Source organism: Halichoerus grypus, chromosome 13 (genome assembly GCF_964656455.1).
Source record: "Halichoerus grypus chromosome 13, mHalGry1.hap1.1, whole genome shotgun sequence".
Lineage (NCBI taxonomy): Eukaryota > Metazoa > Chordata > Mammalia > Carnivora > Phocidae > Halichoerus > Halichoerus grypus.
In genome coordinates this window covers 87242062-87258868 of record NC_135724.1, presented here as the reverse complement: position 1 = coordinate 87258868, position 16807 = coordinate 87242062, and the positions used below count along the sequence as shown (strand labels likewise).

The 16807-nt window shown below is 46.6% G+C and overlaps 2 protein-coding genes across 16 annotated transcripts in view; one reads left to right on the top strand and one right to left on the bottom strand.

Annotated features, from left to right (window-relative positions):
• Positions 1 to 16622, top strand: part of TCTN1 (tectonic family member 1) — a 33460-nt gene extending 16838 nt beyond the window's left edge. For 8 of the 13 annotated variants that reach the window (XM_078060981.1, XM_078060988.1, XM_078060987.1 and 5 more), the window contains 9 exons: positions 169 to 195; positions 4379 to 4513; positions 5043 to 5168; positions 5802 to 5889; positions 6421 to 6559; positions 7985 to 8147; positions 10077 to 10202; positions 10618 to 10762; positions 11614 to 11701. In XM_078060981.1, coding sequence (XP_077917107.1) covers positions 169 to 195; positions 4379 to 4513; positions 5043 to 5168; positions 5802 to 5889; positions 6421 to 6559; positions 7985 to 8147; positions 10077 to 10202; positions 10618 to 10761 — 948 coding nt within the window. In that variant the 3' untranslated portion in view covers position 10762; positions 11614 to 11701. Of the gene's footprint in view, positions 1 to 168; positions 196 to 4378; positions 4514 to 5042; positions 5169 to 5801; positions 5890 to 6420; positions 6560 to 7984; positions 8148 to 10076; positions 10203 to 10617; positions 11702 to 13499 lie in introns of those variants that run through there. The other 5 variants (XR_013443509.1, XM_078060983.1, XM_078060984.1 and 2 more) reach the window with 5 other exon arrangements.
• Positions 10257 to 16807, bottom strand: part of HVCN1 (hydrogen voltage gated channel 1) — a 35808-nt gene continuing 29257 nt past the window's right edge. For all 3 annotated transcript variants that reach the window (XM_078060993.1, XM_036080046.2, XM_036080048.2), the window contains 3 exons: positions 14513 to 14744; positions 12417 to 12529; positions 10257 to 12072 (listed from right to left, as the gene is read on the bottom strand). In XM_078060993.1, the coding sequence (XP_077917119.1) occupies positions 12007 to 12072; positions 12417 to 12529; positions 14513 to 14744 (411 nt within the window). In that variant the 3' untranslated portion in view covers positions 10257 to 12006. The remainder of the gene's footprint in view (positions 12073 to 12416; positions 12530 to 14512; positions 14745 to 16807) is intronic.

Genomic DNA, 16807 nt, shown 5'->3' with positions numbered 1-16807 from the left:
TTATGACATAGATACGAAAATATGTAGGCGGCAAGTCTTAAGGAAATTCTGTTTTCCTCTTTATGAAGTCTTTAATAAGATAATTATGCCCTTTAACCCATGGTCTGAAAAAGCAATACAAATGCTTTTCATTGTACTTAACAAAATTTGTTGTTTCTTTTTGTTTAGGTGCCTGGTTTAAGAACAAAGGCAGAGGTAAGAGTATTTCTTGATGGAAAGTAAAATAGTTGATAATGCACGGTCTTATTTCTAAACCTTTTGAGATGAATACACTTAGGATTACAAGGATACCTTGCTGCCAGTCACAACATTTGCCAAAAGGCAAGCACCAGTGAAATAGGGAAGCTCATAGTAGCAGCCGACCCTTTTGTAATTACCATATAGACAATGGAATATGACTCAGCCGTCAGAAAGGATGAATACCCAACTTTTACATCAACATGGTGGGACTGGAGGAGATTATGCTGAGTGAAATAAGTCAGGCAGAGAAAGTCAATTATCATATGGTTTCACTTATTTGTGGAACATAAGGAATAGCATGGAGGACATTAGCAGAAGGGAAAAATGAAGGGGGGAAATCGGAGGGAGAGATGAACCATGAGAGACTATGGACTCCGAGAAACAAACAGGGTTTTAGAGGGGAGGGGGGTGGGGGGATGGGTTAGCCCGGTGATGGGTATTAAGGAGGGCACGTACTGCGTGGAGCACTGGGTGTTATACGAAAACAATGGATTGTGGATCACCACATCAAAAACTAATGATGTATGGTGAATAACATAACATAATAAAAAAAAGGGGGGGGCAGATTTTCAAATTCCCTGTTTTCAAAGTTAGCACTTTTTTTCATATTTAAATGGCATAGCTGTGTTGAGAGACAATGGGTGTGATTGGCTTCTGTGCTTTCCCCAGCATCCCTTGAGATCTTCTTGGTCTCTTGTCCAGAGAGCTGGCTAGCTCCCAAGGCGCTATCTGTCCCGGGTAGAAGGTAGAAGCATCTTGCCCCGTGAATGTCCACACCTGTGTAGGGGCGGGACACTCCAGTGTAGCTTCAGGGCTTGAGGTATGGGTGTAGGTTCTGTTGGCCCCGGCTCAGAGGTTCTGTCAGGCTGTGAGCAGGTGGCCAAGGTCTTTCTGTGGATATGTCAGAGCAAAGGAACATGGATCTACTACCCCTTATTTTTGGGTCTGTGAATACAGTCTCCAAGGAGGCCCAAGGCATTGACCTTGTCACAGTCTCCCAGAGCTCATGGGATTGGCTGGCCTTGGTTCAAAATTCAGCTTTGCCATTATTTTCTCCTGTGACATGTGCCTCACTCCCCCAGTTGTCCAGCAGATGGTGAGTGTCCGCCCCAGAGGCCGACGTGAAGTTCCAGTGGGAGGATGCACATGACGTGCTCCGTGCAGCATCTGGCGCCCCGGCAGCACTGGGGACAGTGCTCATGCTACCTACTGTACCTGATTTCATTAAGTCTCGAGACACACACACGTATTTGAGGTAGATACTTGTAAGGAAATAGTCATGTGAATTTGGGCTTCACACTTCCGTGTGTGGGTCCGGATTTCCTCATCTGTAAAGGTGTTTTCAAACTTGTTTTAGTTGCAGAGTTTTTTCAAATGTGATCTCAAGCAGAACTCTCCCTAATGTGTAACTTGGATTGGATCCAAAGCCCCTGGTTGAAGCAGGGGTGGGGCCCAGAGCCCTCCCCCTGCCCGGCCTTCCCGTCTCTCTCCTTTTTGGTTCTTCTGAGGAATCCTATGGTTCCCAGGAACCCAGTTTGAAAACCATATAATAGACTAGCTCTCAAATACCTCCAGCCTCTAGAAAGTGCTTTGATTCTACCATTCAACCTTGAACTGTCTGTGGGGGCGGCAACCCTCTCTGCCTTCTGCAGGCTAGATCTGCAGCTAGGGTAGGGCCTCGTAAGTGCTGGGCACTCAGTGGGTTATGTGTTAATTGAGCGAATGCCTAGGAGATGGGTGCAGTCAAGCAGGGAAGACCTGTTGTGAGGATGATGGGATGTGATGGAAAGGCATGTACTGTGTGCCGTCACTGTTCTAAGTCCCATGCGTGTTTGAGGTCCGTTGTCTCAGCAAGCCTAGGAGGTAGGGACTGTTGTCGCTCCCTGCCACATGAGTTACAGAGCAGTGAATTAGCTTGCTCAAGGCCACCGAGAGAGGCAGTGGCAGAGCTGGGACAGGAATCCGCAAAGACCTTACTCTCAGCCATGACACTGGACGAGCTGTACTGTGTGCCAGACCCCGAGTTCCAAGCTTCACACACCTTTTTTCTTCACACCCTGTGGCCATGCAGTCCGGAAGTGACGGACTGGGGCTTGTAACTCAGATCTGTGTGATACCAGAGCTGTGCTCTAACGGACAACATGTCAGCTCATATCAGAGATTTGCTTAAAGTGTTTTTAAAAAGTAACTTCCAAGATTTCTTAGATGATGAATATAAAAATTGGATCCAGGTTCCTCATTCCCCAGCCTGTTAGGATTGCCTGGAATCAGTTCATATCTAGTGAACCGTCCGTGAAAGAAGTTATGGGTCTATAATTTCATTGTTAAGTATCCTTTAGTTCTTTGCCACAGGGTAGTGTGGAAATGGGATATGGCTGAATAGGACATTCAGGAAACCAGAGTAGCCCGACCATTTTCATTCTGTGACCATTCCAGTGGCTGTTGATAGACCAGAGCAGCTCTTTCCACCTACACTCATCCATCCGTCTTTCCAAAGCTCGTCTAGCCTGGACCCTTTGGTTTCTGCCAAGCACACCCCCACACCACCGGAACGGCTCTGTCAGAGGCTGGTCTGGAAGGATGTGCATTTTCTTGGAACCCTGCATTATTGCTGAACCAGGGATCAGTAGGTTCAGATAAAGGAATCCAGGGTTGTCTTTTGAGGATGTAAACTGAAGAGCTCATGAGCTCGTAGCAAGGGGCTCCCTCTGTAGGTCTTACACCGGCCCGTAGGGCTTGTTACGCGGGGGGTGTTGTGGCGACTGGTGTTGCCCTCCTGCCACTCTTGTCACATGACGGCTTGTTTTTGCCTCCGAACCATGGCACGTTCTTAGAGGTTTGACTTACACGGACAGTCACAGGTGTTCTTGGTCATGGGAGCAGGGTACACAATTGAGGGCAAAGTTCAATACAAACAACTAGATACAAGGTAGATTCCTTCCTAAACAGTGGTTTCTAAGTGCTGACATTTAGTGCAAATGTCAGATTTGTCGCACAGTATGAAGAGGCCAACTCCCTAGAGGGTTGAGCCATTTAAAGGATTGCCTGCTGCTTGTCACTCTGCTGCCAGTGGCCATAAATGAAAGATGTCCTTTAATAGCATGGGGTTATTCAGGACTTCCTGATTCTGCTTGAAAGACTTGTCTCTTGTTTTCTCTTCCCATGACCCACCACCTAGTGTGTATGTGTAAGGGTGCGTGTAGAAGTTGTTCATGAATTGGGTCAAGCCTATGTTTAGGGAGGGTGTGGGGGTTGGGGCGTGTGTCCTGGGACTGTGGAGCACGGGCACACGTGTGTACAGAGCGAGTGCATGATCGGTAGGAGCTGTGCTGTGGAGGGGAGCGTATACACATGTTGGGTGATATGATGGAGTTGTGAGTGTGTATGAATGTTTGAGATATATTTCACATACCATAAAACTCACCATTTTTAAGTGTACAATTCAGTGGTTTTTAGTGTGTTCACAGGGTTGTGCAACCATCACCACTACCTAATTCCAGAACATTTTCATCACCTCAGAAAGAACGCCTGTGCTCATTAGCAGGCACTCCTCATTCTTCTCCAAACCTCTCAGCCCCTGGGCAACCACTAATCTACTTTCTGTCTCTATGGATTTGCCTGTTCTAGACATTTCCTATAAATGGGATCATGTAATATGTGACCTTTTGTGTCTGGCTTCTTTCACTTAGCATGTTTTCAAGATTCATCTATGTGGTGGAATGAATCCGCCCTTTATTCCATTTTATGGATGAATAATATTCTTTTATATGGATATACTATATTTTATTTTTCCATTTATCAGTTGATGGACATTTGCATTGTTTTCAGTTTCTGGCTGTTATGAATGCTGCTGTGAACATTTGTATACAAGTTTTTGTGTGAACGTAGGTTTTCAGAGAGAACCACTTTTAAAGTTGTGGTTATATTCTCTAGTATTTCCTATGTAAAGGCATGTACGTATAAGTATCTATCTGTATTTTTGCGAGTATATAATTGGAGTGTGCATATTGTTCTTTTGCGTGTTTTTCCCTGCTTGGCAGTGTATTTGCAGAGGTTTGTCTTCAGGTTCTCGTCACTGTGACTCATTCATCTCTGTTGGACAGTGTCCTTAGTGAGCCAGCTCTCCTTTGCTTTGCAGATCCCTATCACTGTTCAGTCTATCCTCGTTCAGTCTCTGAATAAAACACTAACCCGACTGGAGGACTCGGTCGTATTGAACCAGACTCTTGTTGAGGCTGGGGATGTTAAAATCTGCACTAATGTCGTTCTTGAGGTAGGTACCCGATTTGGCTTGGAAAGCTGAGTCTGTGTGTGGCAGACTCAAGCTGCGTGGTCCTGAGGGGGTAACTGGACGCCCTCCAAAGGGGGTTCTGGCCTGTCCTGAGGTATTGGTGTTCTTGGCTTGCCCTCCTGCTTGCCGGTACACCGTGTCATTAGAGGATGCTTCCTTAAGTAAGGTCTCTGAAATAATTGCGTGTGATTTTTCTCCACAAACCTAGAGACTTTCACGAATATGTCAGAATTTGTTTTTTGTTGCTTTTGTTTTAACACATTTCCTCTGCAGAGATTGATCACACTCTGTTCAAACCTGCTGATTTGGAATTCATATAACTAGGTACAGAGAGGCTCAAATGACCCTGTCAGCTGGGGGTGGTGCTGAGGCGTTACCTCCCGAAATCTGATGGGACAGGAGAGAAAAGCTGCTGCGAGTGGAGAACTGGGAGAGGATTTGCCTCCTCTGTGTATTTGGAGTTACTCATGCAGCGGGCACGGGTGTGTGTGGAGTGCCATTGTGTTTGCAGGTCAAGTACAGCCTCACCTACACAGCGGCAGGGGAGATAGCGCAGGCTGGCCTTGCTCTCCTTCTGGGGATAGTGAGCGGGCCAGTGGTTACACTCGAGCAGAAGTTTGAAATTCATTTCATTCAGGTAAGTTTGATCACTTTTGTACACGTATTTATTTATTTATTTATTTATTTATTTAATAGGATAATATCTTTTTTTTTTTAAGATTTTATTTATTTATTTGAGAGAGAGAGAGAATGAGAGACAGATAGCAAGAGAGGGAAGAGGGTCAGAGGGAGAAGCAGACCCCCCGCTGAGCAGGGAGCCTGATGTGGGACTCGATCCCGGGACTCCAGGATCTTGACCTGAGCCGAAGGCAGTCGCTTAACCAACTGAGCCACCCAGGCACCCTGTACACGTATTTAATCGCAAGTAAAAAAGTCATAACTTCTTAGTGAAAAAAAATCTGTTTAGAAGTCTTACCATCTATCCACTTGTACTAAACAAAGGGCTTAATGTAGCATGTTTGTAACAAAATCAGGCAGAGTCCTTGTATCTTTTTCCTTTCCGGGAATAAGATTCTCTTCCATGCGAGCTCATTCTTTTATAGAATGATGTACTCCTACACTCAGCAGATATATTTATAGTTCTGAGTAGGGGGAGAAATTCTTTCATTTGTTGGAAATCCCAGATTTTACTGTGAAAAGTGTTTTATTTTCACTCTATTTCCTTATTAAAATGAGAATTATTGGGGGGCATTTCTGCATTGTCTTTCAGCAAAATACAAAGCCAGTTCCTCTCAGTGGAAACCCTGGTTATGTTGTGGGGCTCCCATTAGCTGCTGGATTTCAGCCTCAGAAGGGATATCCTTTTTGGTTCTGTGGAGAAGGCTGATTTCCCTGTCCACGTGTGTGTTTATTGCTGAGGGTCCTGTCGGCTGGAGGTTCGTTCGGGCCGGGACTTCTCTGGGTGGCTCTGGTGGGTGGTGGGTCTGCTGCACAGCAGATGGGCCGTGTGGACACTGGTGGTTGGGAGTGGAACAGCAGGGCCCAGGAGAATGTGGTTTATAATGAAAATCTTAGGACAGAAAAGTTGACAGACTTTTAGATATATTTAATTACATACTCAAGCAGAAACTCTTAAATTTAGTAATTTCGGAAAATTTGGAATGATTTTGGAGGAACAGTTTCTGAGGATTTTTCTTCTGAGAATCTACTACTCAAGGAAAATAGAATTATTTTCTGCTCTGTCCTGGGAAATGACTGTCAAGATCGCAGAGGCCCGGAGAAGGGTTATTTGGGTTTCACTCCTGTCTCATGTCACACATTTGTCACCGTGTCCTGAGAATCAGACTGCCTTAGTACTGGGTGATTGTCCCTTAACTTTCTGTGAATATCTGGGATTATTCAGACCATGAACAGATTTGGACAACTTACTATTCTTCGTAGCACAGCCGAGCAAGACTGCTTAGCAGTCGAGGGGATCCGGACCCCAGTATTATTTGGTTATGATATGCAGTCTGGCTGTAAACTAAGGTAAGAAAGGAACTTGCTGCTTTTGGAACTTGTCTGTGTTGATCAGAAAACAAAGCATTCCTACTCTTCCCCGTTTTAATCAAACCTCTGCGTCAGCCAGCGAGCGCCTGTGAAAGCCACAGGGTGACCTGTTAGCACCAGTGACAGTACTTCTGTTTTCTAATTTTAATTTTCACAACCATAAACCATTTGTCGTGATTCAAAGGAAAACTGTTGCAATCATTTTTCTTATCAGACATGGCAGGGTAAAAATCCCAAGGCTTTTGTAGGTCTTAAGGTTGCACAGCACTTGAGTTCACAGTAAAAATACTTTGCTTGGAAGTCCTTCCTGTATTTCTGAATTTTAATATACGTAGTGCAACAAACCCAGTGAGAAGAAGCCTGAATGTGATCTCTGTTTTTATCTCTTTAGCGTATACAGAGCGTAAGGTATCAAACAGCCCTGCACGGCTTATTATAAAGACACCAGCTCTTACCTTCATTTCCCCCACTCTGCAGGTGATCACTTGCAACTCCTGTAGCTGAGTTTTTGGAAATTGACTCCCAAATCTGTCAATAACCTGTATGTAATACTATTTCCTCACACTTTGGTTTTATGAATTGTTGAGTTCCCACTATGGAAGGCAAGGATTTGGCTCTTTCCCCTTTTTCCCCTACCCCTGCCATCCAGTCACTTCCCATCCCTCCTTGCCCCCAGGGTAATTACATCATTGTTTTGGTTAGACCAACAGATACTATTTATATTATTGGTTCTGATCCCTTTAGACCAGAATTTCTCAGAGGGTGTTCCTTGGATTACATTTCTAAAGAGTCAGTGAGAGACAATGGACTCTGAAAAACAAACTGAGGGTTCTAGAGGGGAGGGGGTTGGGAGGATGGGTTAGCCTGGTGATGGGTATTGAGGAGGGCACGTTCTGCATGGAGCACTGGGTGTTATGCACAAACAATGAATCATGGAACACTACATCAAAAACTAATGATGTAATGTATGGTGATTAACATAACAATAAAAAAATATATATATCTTAAAGAGTCAGTAGGGCTATGTCTGTGGTCCAATTAATATGTTTGAGGAACACCAAATTAAAGTTAAAAACACGATTCCTTACTGTAAGGACTTCTCAGAGCCCTTATATGCCAGTGTGCTGCAGGAGGGACATGGGCATGCAATATTTTCCAAACTTTTGGCCACAGAACTCTTGTACAGAGCCTCTCAGTGGAACACAGTTTGGGAAACATTGTTTTGTTTCTCCCTGGCCAACCAGGATTTCTCAGAGTTAGAGACACTTTGGCTTCTGTCAAATAATCCGTTTGGAGAGAGAGAAAATAAAGCAACCGGAGAGGGCATGCGTGTTGTTGAGGCCTGGAGAACTGTTGGAATGAACAACAGCCCCATTCCATCGACCTCTTTTTCCTTCCCAAAAGACTGCCCAAAGCCATCACGTGCCAGCTCGCAGTGCAGAAAGTGAAAAGCCTCCTGAAGGGCCAAGGCTTCCCAGATTATGTGGCCCCTTTTGGAAATTCCCAGGCCCAGGATGTGCTGGACTGGGTACCGGTCCGCTTCATCACCCAGGCATCCCACATGAAGGTAAGGGGGAAGCTGAAGGCCACGTGCCAGTGGTCTCTCCTCCTCCCACTGCTCCTCCGCCCTGTGGGGAGGTAGAGGCAGCTGGGGGAGCCACCTGTTGAGGAGGCGGATGGCTCTGGGTAGGAACTCGGGCTTTGTTATCAGATGGGCCTGGGTCTTGAAAACTGATTTTGCGCTTTGTTAGCCCTCTTGCCTTTGAGGGTTTGAGCCTGTTTCCTCATCTGTGAAATAGGAAGTGAGAGCTATATAGTATCAGCCTCGTGGGGTTGTTGAGTTAAACGAGGTAACATTTGTGGGGCCTAGTGGTTGCTCCAAACATGGGGACTCACCACCATCCTGACTATTCCCACGATCATTGTTGGTGTGACATGAGGCATCATGATAGGACAGAGTGTGAGGACTGTGGCAGGAAGTGAGACTCCTCCTGTCCACATCACTGCCCCAGCCATTGTTCCCTGGTCTATAAAGGCAGCCCGCATGTGAGAGCTTTCAATTCCAAAGTTCCCCAAAGAGTTTAATGGAAGTTGACATCCTACAAAGAGGTTCTTGATCACACGTGATTCCTCTACCCACCTTTTTCTTTTGTCTCAGCCATCAGAGTGTGGGCTGGTCCCCATCACTGGAGGCGTGCTCTCCATCTTATCCTTTAATTGCCCAGCTTTTGTGTCACAGCTTCTCAGGCCTCTCATCTGCTTAGCATATTTATAGCAGGGGGACAATGGGGGTGAGCACCCACTCTCCAGCTCTGATCTGGCCCTCCTCCGGAGTCCCCAGCAGAGACCCAGGATTACTCGGTCCCTGCTGTTCAGCTGCTCAGTCTTGGCTCAACGCTGCCGCCTCAGTGAACCAGGCACATTGCTTCTGGCTTCTCAGAGATAGGTTAAGACATTGTTACTACCCCCTCAGAAGGGAAGACAGGTTGGGAGGAGAGGCAGTGCAGACATTCGCATTTTCGGGGTCTGTGCTGGTGCAGGGAGCTCAGACGGCCCGGGGCGGGTTTTGTACCTACCTTTCGGGAAACTCTGGTGGCAGCAGACCCGCGCGCAGGTGCCAGGCCCAGCTTCCCTGGGCTGCGTGTTGCCTCTTCTCCAGCCTGCAGCCTTCCTAAGAGGCAGTTCCCAGCTAAGGAGTTCCACCAGTGCCTTTTTGGCAGGCACCAAATTTAGCAGGCTTGCTTGCTAGCTTTTCATGCCCTGAAGAGGCATATTTTAAAAAGCTTGTTATTGTGGGGAAATTTCAAACAGACACAGAAGTAGAGTATTACAGTGGAATTCCTTCTACCTGTTGTGCTGCTTCAGCGGTCCTCGCATTTGCCAACAAACGCGAAGTAAAGGCAGGGAAAGGGTTGGGAAGGTCCCCTCGGCCGCTCTTCCCTGGGGCAGAGGCCTCAGGCCCGCGCTGCTCTCGGCTCACACGGAGAGTTAGTATCTTACAGACTCGGCTGTATACCGCCGTGTAACACCTTAATCACCAAGTGATGAAATCAGAGAAAGCATTTACATTTCCTCTGGGTGCATTTTAACGTGATATGCAATTAGGTTTAATTTCTATGACTCCTGCCATCCCCCCCCCTTGCCCCGCCCCATGCCAGCTTCTCCCCTCAAGAATCTCTGAGCTGGATGAAGTTGGGGCCCAAGGTTCCATGGTTTGGTGTTGGGATCGCCACAACTTCCAAGTAATGCTGGCCTCTAGAAACAGGAGAGGTTGGAAAAATGCTGCTTGCGGTGTTAAAATATTTCTGGAGCATCGAGTACTTTAAAATATGTGCTCTCAGCTGTTTTTATCTGAACTTCTAGAGTCTCTTCACTGTCTTGTTCAGAACATTTTGTATTATGTGAAACATTTTATAATTAAAACTCTGAACTGCAGATTAAGTTTGACATGAGGTTGTGTAATGTTCAGATTGATTAATGGCATTTTGTTGTGCAGGATTCTTGCCAGCTCCCGATGGCTTTGGTGATAGAAGTGAAGTGGACTAAATACGGGTCCTTACTGAATCCACAGGCTAAAATAGTAAACGTGACTGCAAGTCTCCTCTCATCCTCCTTTCCTGAGGTAGGTCTAACTTGGGTTTCAAGGTGTAGGTTAAGACATAAGTCCAGACAAAACTCAAGTGTGATAGTGAAATTTATTTTGTGAAAAAATTGAAATTTAATCTGAATTCTTAAAACAGTTCAGCATTAGAGAAAACCCACTGACAACAGTTGAATTGATACTAGCATTCTTGTTTAGATTTGATCTTTAAAATTCTTTGAAAATGGAGTTGTGGCCGACATTGGTGGGTTAGGACAACCTAGGTAAAAACTCTCTCACCCAAGTGAGCGGCTGAGGAGGCCTCCGCATGCCTAGGAGATGCACTGACCGCGGTCACGTGAGGAAGGTTCCAGAATGCGGCCTGTCCCAGCTTTGTTATCCCGAGCGCAGGAGCGCACACTGGAAGGCAGGGCTTGCAACACTCTTTTTATTACAGACCAGCTCAGGAAATGAGAGGACGGTTCTCATTTCCACTGCGGTTGCTTTTGTGGATGCATCTGCCCCTGCGGAGGCAGGCTTCAGAGCTCGGCCAACCATCAATGCCAGGCTGCCGTTTAATTTCTTCTTTCCGTTTGTTTGACGTAAGTTGTTAATCACCTCTAGAATTGAGTGCTCTGGGGCCTGGGCTCCCTTGGACACATCCTGGTATTCTACCTCTGACCCGTGGGGTTACCCTCAGACCACACACTTCCCCTCTTCACTCACTCCCCTCCTTTTGGAAATTTTATTCTCCTTGGTTTGACCTTAGAATGGGGCACCATCTGGTCTTGGTGATTTCCAGTACTGTCAGCCACGTAGGTCATGTGCAGAAACCAAATTGCACCTTTGGGAAGATTGTAAAGGGGACAGACCCAGAAGTAGCTCAGGTGTTGAGGGTTTATCCAGTTTATGCATCCTCTTCTTCAATGTGAGTTCTTTTTAAAATACTCATTGTAGTTCAGGTTTTCTTTCCTTTTCAGGCCCCATGGAAATGAATACAAAAATAGCAAAGTATTGTATGTAAAATCATGCGTGTGAGTAGAGTACTCGGCCTCATGAGGGGATCTTCCCCCAGTGTCATCTTCATTACATGGAGTCTTGGGTCTAATTGCTGTTTCCGTGGCAGGCACTGGAGCTCTCCACCTCGTGGTATGGGATGCCACAGAGCGGTTCCAAGCAGTTGATGCTGGAAAGAATAGAGTAGGAGGGCCCGAAGGGAGGAGTTTCTTTTATACGTTAATTGTACAGTAATTGAGAAAAACGTTGTCAGGTGGCAGAGCAAGGTAGAGCCAGTTAGAAGCTGGAGGCTGCAGAGGAGGGGGCTGGGTACCTGAGAACAACCTCTGGGGGAATCTGCACGAAGAGGAGCTGTTGAGACCAGCTTAAGACGACAAGACTTTTCTAGAATGGGCTAGTAGCTAAGGTAGCTTCCTTTTTTTCTTTTGTCTTTCAGAATGCTCATATGAAATGATGCACTGGTTCCTCATACATGCGAAATGTGAAAAGTACATTTGATGAGATTAAATTTTATATACAAGTTGTCCAGCTTTGTCCTTCATTTTAAGCAAGAGTCCATTGTTTTTTAACATGAGAAAATATAGTTTGTGATACATTGTGGTAGGGGGTGAGAATGGGATGGGAAGCTCTTGGTCACGCCAAGAAAGAGCGAGCCTTCCCACAGACTTTCCTCCTCAGCCCCCCAGAATCTGAGCTGGGTGGGGGCAAGGCAAAGGCATCAAACCAAACCTCTCCCCGAAACGGCCCCAGGAGGGGCAGCTGTCTTTCTCGTCAGCGGCACAAGCCCGAGAGGCAAGGGTCTTCTCTTCGGGATGGAGCAGGCGCGTGTCTAGTTGACCTCAGCAAGAAGTCCGTGCTGTCTCAATAGCTTGTTCAGCCTTTCAATTTCTCGTTCCTGTCATTACAAAAGCAGACAGATAACTCAGTTTACCTTCTGCGCCTCACCAGGGATGTGGGAATCATTCAGTGGGCCCCAAGGGTGCAAAGCTGAATGAACGCTACGCTCCCCGTGGAGTCTGCCAGCAGAGCCCGCTACGGTCAGCGGGGGTCTAGTGGGTGCTGGAGTGACAAGAGGTCCTCAGTGGAGGGGTACCTGGCACAGCTCTGGGGAAGGAGGTGATGCTAATCTGCAAGAACAAGGAAGACTGAGCCAAGGGCAGCATCCGAGCAAGGGCCTCGTAGGGAGAAGCACCGTACTGAAGGCAAACAGATGGCATTTGCCCAAAAGTGTCTTCTTACCTTCTCAGAGCAGCTGAATTCAAGGTGTTGGATCTTGGCGGCCAACTGTATATTCATCTGTTTTAACCTCAGCAGTTGCCGTTCTGAACGTGTCTTAACTGAGATAATTATTCCTGTAAAATAATTGAGGGTCTCAGTGATACAGGTTTCTAATTGAACCACTTGAAAAAAACCTCTGTCTTCCTTCTAAGTGTATACAGTTGGGAAGAATGGTGGCAGACAAAACAGTCCATCGCTTAAAGGCATCAGAACCAGGAAGGTCAGATTTTTAATTTCTGAGCTGCTCATTAACCAGTTGTGAAATACTTCCCTTCAGCTCGCATGGGCTAAGAAATCCTTTATAGTCACTTGACCAGATGAGTGTTAAGCTCCTTCATACAGAGCTTGTTCACGACAGAGGCTTAGCACTTAGCAGCACTGTCCATAAAAGCCACGGAAGTGCAAGGCTGGAAATGCTCAAGCTTAGCCTTGGGATTGTCACTTTCCCAGTTTCCTGCCTCCCGCAGCTATGGCCAGTTCAGCTGTCAGGCGATCAACTAAGTCTTGGCCGACAGAGGGGTCATCAGCCTTATCCGATGGCTCCCCGGTGCCCACACCACGGTGCGGACGTGGCCGCACAAAACTGTGCAGCAACTGGGGATGCTCCGCGCCGTCCGAGTAAGAGTGACCACGTCTGGACTCAGTGGTCGTGAAGTCCAGAAGCACTGGCCCCTTGTGCCCCGCATTCTTGGTTGTCTGAGTCCAGTTGAGGCTTGTGTTGCCTTTTCAGACCTCTCATGTCCTGCCACGAAATTTGTTAGCAGTGCAACAATGGGCGTTAGGCAGTCCTATGGCCTGCTACCATTCAGACAAAGAAAATGCACAAATCTCAGATGTTTGGTTTTATCTGCAAAGCAGATCTCACCGTGGTGTGATAACGAGAGTAAAGGGTAGTAACTGCATTCATGAGTTGTTCATGGGCATGGTTTATCTACCTCCGTGGTACATAATCTTTGCACAGAGTATTTTTCTGTTTGATGAATAGTCAATTAGCATAAGCATATTCAATAATAAGTGAAAAGCTTCCTTTATTTCTTTTGACAGAGCCCAAATGAATACTCTTAATGGGCTTTCATCAGAAGATCTAAACTGGCTCCTCAAGCCAGGGGGAGCCCACGGTGCCCACAGGCAGAGCCCCTCACACAGCCCTGCATCAGAGATGTGACACTTGCCCTGCCAGCAGGGGAGACTGGGATAGGACTCACTGTGCTGCCAAGCGAAGGAGCTGTGTGTCAGAGGGCAGGCCCGCCTCACTCATTCTCCTGGCAATGAGAGAGCCTATCGTGCTGGGCCCTCGTCTAGGGATTCCCAAACCTGACTGGACACCCAAATCACCTGGTAGCGCTTCAAAAATAGACACCCTGTGAGGGTCTACGCCAGACTTCCAGAAGCACTGGAGGTGATTCTGATGCGGTGGGTTCACAGACGCATTTGAGCACCTCTGACTAGAGTTCACTGAGAGCTGAGCAGTTAACAGCAGAAATGCGGCTTCTCAGAAACAGAGCCTCCCTGCACCACTAGGGTGTGTGTGAGGAATGGGATCTTTACCTGAAGTATAGTAGAGCATTATTTCCCCAAGTGTGTTCTCTAGAGCCAAAGTCTACAACATGTTAACAGGTGTTATTTCCCCAGAAGTGTCCACTTGGTCAATTTGGGGAACTCAGAGTTCTCAGGCTTCCTCATGCTAACAAGTGGTGCCCCTCCCAGGGGGATGGGGTTTGGTAGAACATTCTTCAGGAAACACTAAATTAAAAACAAAGGTGCTCTGGGAACCAAGCTGGAGGGGCTTAATCAAAGATTCATTTGACCCTTTCTGTAAATATCTTCTAATAATCATGAAAACAAGGCCTAATGGAGAAAGGTGGTTCCTCTTAGAGCATGTGTAACTTGGTGTCAGTTTGCAGCCACAGAGGCGGTGGTGGGACGCCGAATCAGACCACTTCATTTTTCTCTAGAAAACACTAGCCAGGAGGAGGAGGAGCCATGACGCCTGGGTCCCCTCCCGGGCTCTGTCCAGCCAGCTGTCCCTCTGCAGCCTGGGGGTACGGGGGACATACCGTTGATGATCCGGGCCACCCGCCACAGCCGGAGCAGAATCAGCAGGCCGAGAGCCTCAAACTGGTGCTTCTGGAACAGGAGGACGAAGTCGAGGATGAAGGAAACCACCACCACAATGGCATCCAGGATTTCAAACTTGTGGTGAAAGAACTCCATGCGGAAGACAAATAATTTAAAAAAGATCTCCATCATAAAAAAGGTCAGGATGGCAAAGCTCATGTAGTGGAACACCTGGAGAGAAGAGAGGGGGCACAGTGAGAACAGATCCAGGGCTGGCCACAGGCTGGGGCAGGGCATGCCCACGAGCTGGCCTGGAGAGCCACCTGCCTGGGCACAGAGAGTGAATACATTCATCTGACCCATCCCAGACTCCAGCGGCTGTTCTCCATCCCCTGTTCTCCGCCTGGGGCCACGACTGGGACACCACAGACAGGGGCTCTGCTCCACCCTGGGAAGGGCAGTGGGACAAGGGCAGGTTGAAAACCTCCCCCGTGCCCTTCGGCCCCGGAATTCCAATGCTGGGATTTCATCCCACAGCTATGCTCACACCAACACAAAGGCATGTTGTAGGGATCTTTGCTGCAGCATCATTTGCAGACAAAAGGTTTTCTACATTGTTTGTAGAATAGAAATATCTACTGGAGGGCACTTGTCAAATACAGTACTTCCATACGGAGCGCTATGCAATTGTTAAAGACCAAGGCTGACTCCTGTGTATTGACTAAAAATCACCAAGGTACATGGTAATTGAAGAGGGTTGCCAGATCTTGATTTATATACTAGTTTTCATTAAAGTAACCATTTCCATTCTAGGACAGGGAAAATACAAAGTGAGCTGGGACATTATCTTGGACCAGAAAGCAAGGAAATGCTCAAAGACTACGGAGTCCTGTTAAAAGGATATAGCAGTCAGCCTGAAGAGATAGTGATCAAATTTAGTAGGACAATTTGGACCCTGAACTGAATGGCTATGATTGTAATACACTGAATAAAAAAAAAAAATCCATGAGTCCTTAGTGATACATACACATATGGGGAAAAAAGGAAAGCTCTTCTATGTATATATATGTATATGTATATATAAAACCAACAAAAAAACCCACCTACCAGATGTGAAATGAATGATAGAAATCTCAGTTTGCATCTCCCAGTGTATTCACTGACTCAGACAGTGACCATCAGGTGGATGCTAATTGGGGAAGAGGATCTCTGGAGGGTCGTCCAGTGTCACTGTGCAGATCATTTCTAACTGCAAAGGGAAAGTGCCCCTGGACAGTGGAACAGCTCACATTTACTACCATCCGTGATCCCAGTGAGTATCACTGATAGCGATATGCCATGCTATAAAGAAAACAGCCCACCAGCCAAGCACTCTTGCTAATTGAGCCTCTAGACCTAACCCCTGGTGTACAGGGAATAAGGGAACAAGTTGAAGGACCTCTGGGGAAACAGACAAATCCAGAACATGGGACATCCTACGAGATGACTGGCTGGACTTGGGGGAAAAAAAGGTGGAAGGACTCTTCTAGATTAAAAGAGCCTGAGGAGATATAACCAAGTATTGTATCAGAAGTCTGGATTCTAGTTTGAAAAAAAGAAAAAAGAGCATTATAACAGATATTCTTGGGACAAATGAGGAAATTTGAATATAAACTGGTTATTATGGAATTATTGATAATTTTTTAGGTGTGATAATGTGATTACGGTTCCGTAGGAGAAAGACCTTATCCTTAGGCATATTGAAGTATTTGTGTCCTGATGTCCAACTTACTTTCAAATAGTCAAAAATACATGGGTGTGTTTGTGGATATATAGAGAGATAAAGCAAATGTAGCAAAAAGTATATTTGCCATTTTTCATAATAAAAAGTTGAAGGGAAAAAAAAAGTTGAGGAAAAAGGCACAAGACAGGGGCACCTGGGTGGCTCAGTTGGTTAAGCGTCTGCCTTCGGCTCAGGTCGTGATCCCGGAGTCCTGGGATCACACCCGGAGTTGGGCTCCCTGCTCAGTGGGGAGCCTGCTTCTCCTTCTGCCTCTGCCCCTCCCCCTGCTTGTGCGAATGCTCTCTCTCTCTCTCTCTAACAAAAAATCTTAAAAGAAAAAGACAGTACAGCAGGTATGTCACTGATGGTGTTAAAAGCAGAGGGAGAGGAAAGATATTCATCCATCTGTGGAAGGACTCGGGCTGGCCACAGAAGAAAAACTAGCAGCTGCCTTGGGAAGGCTGGACAAATGTCTGGGCTGGGCTCAGGCAGCAGCTGTGAATTGAAGAATAAACAGTGGGCAGACCTCCAG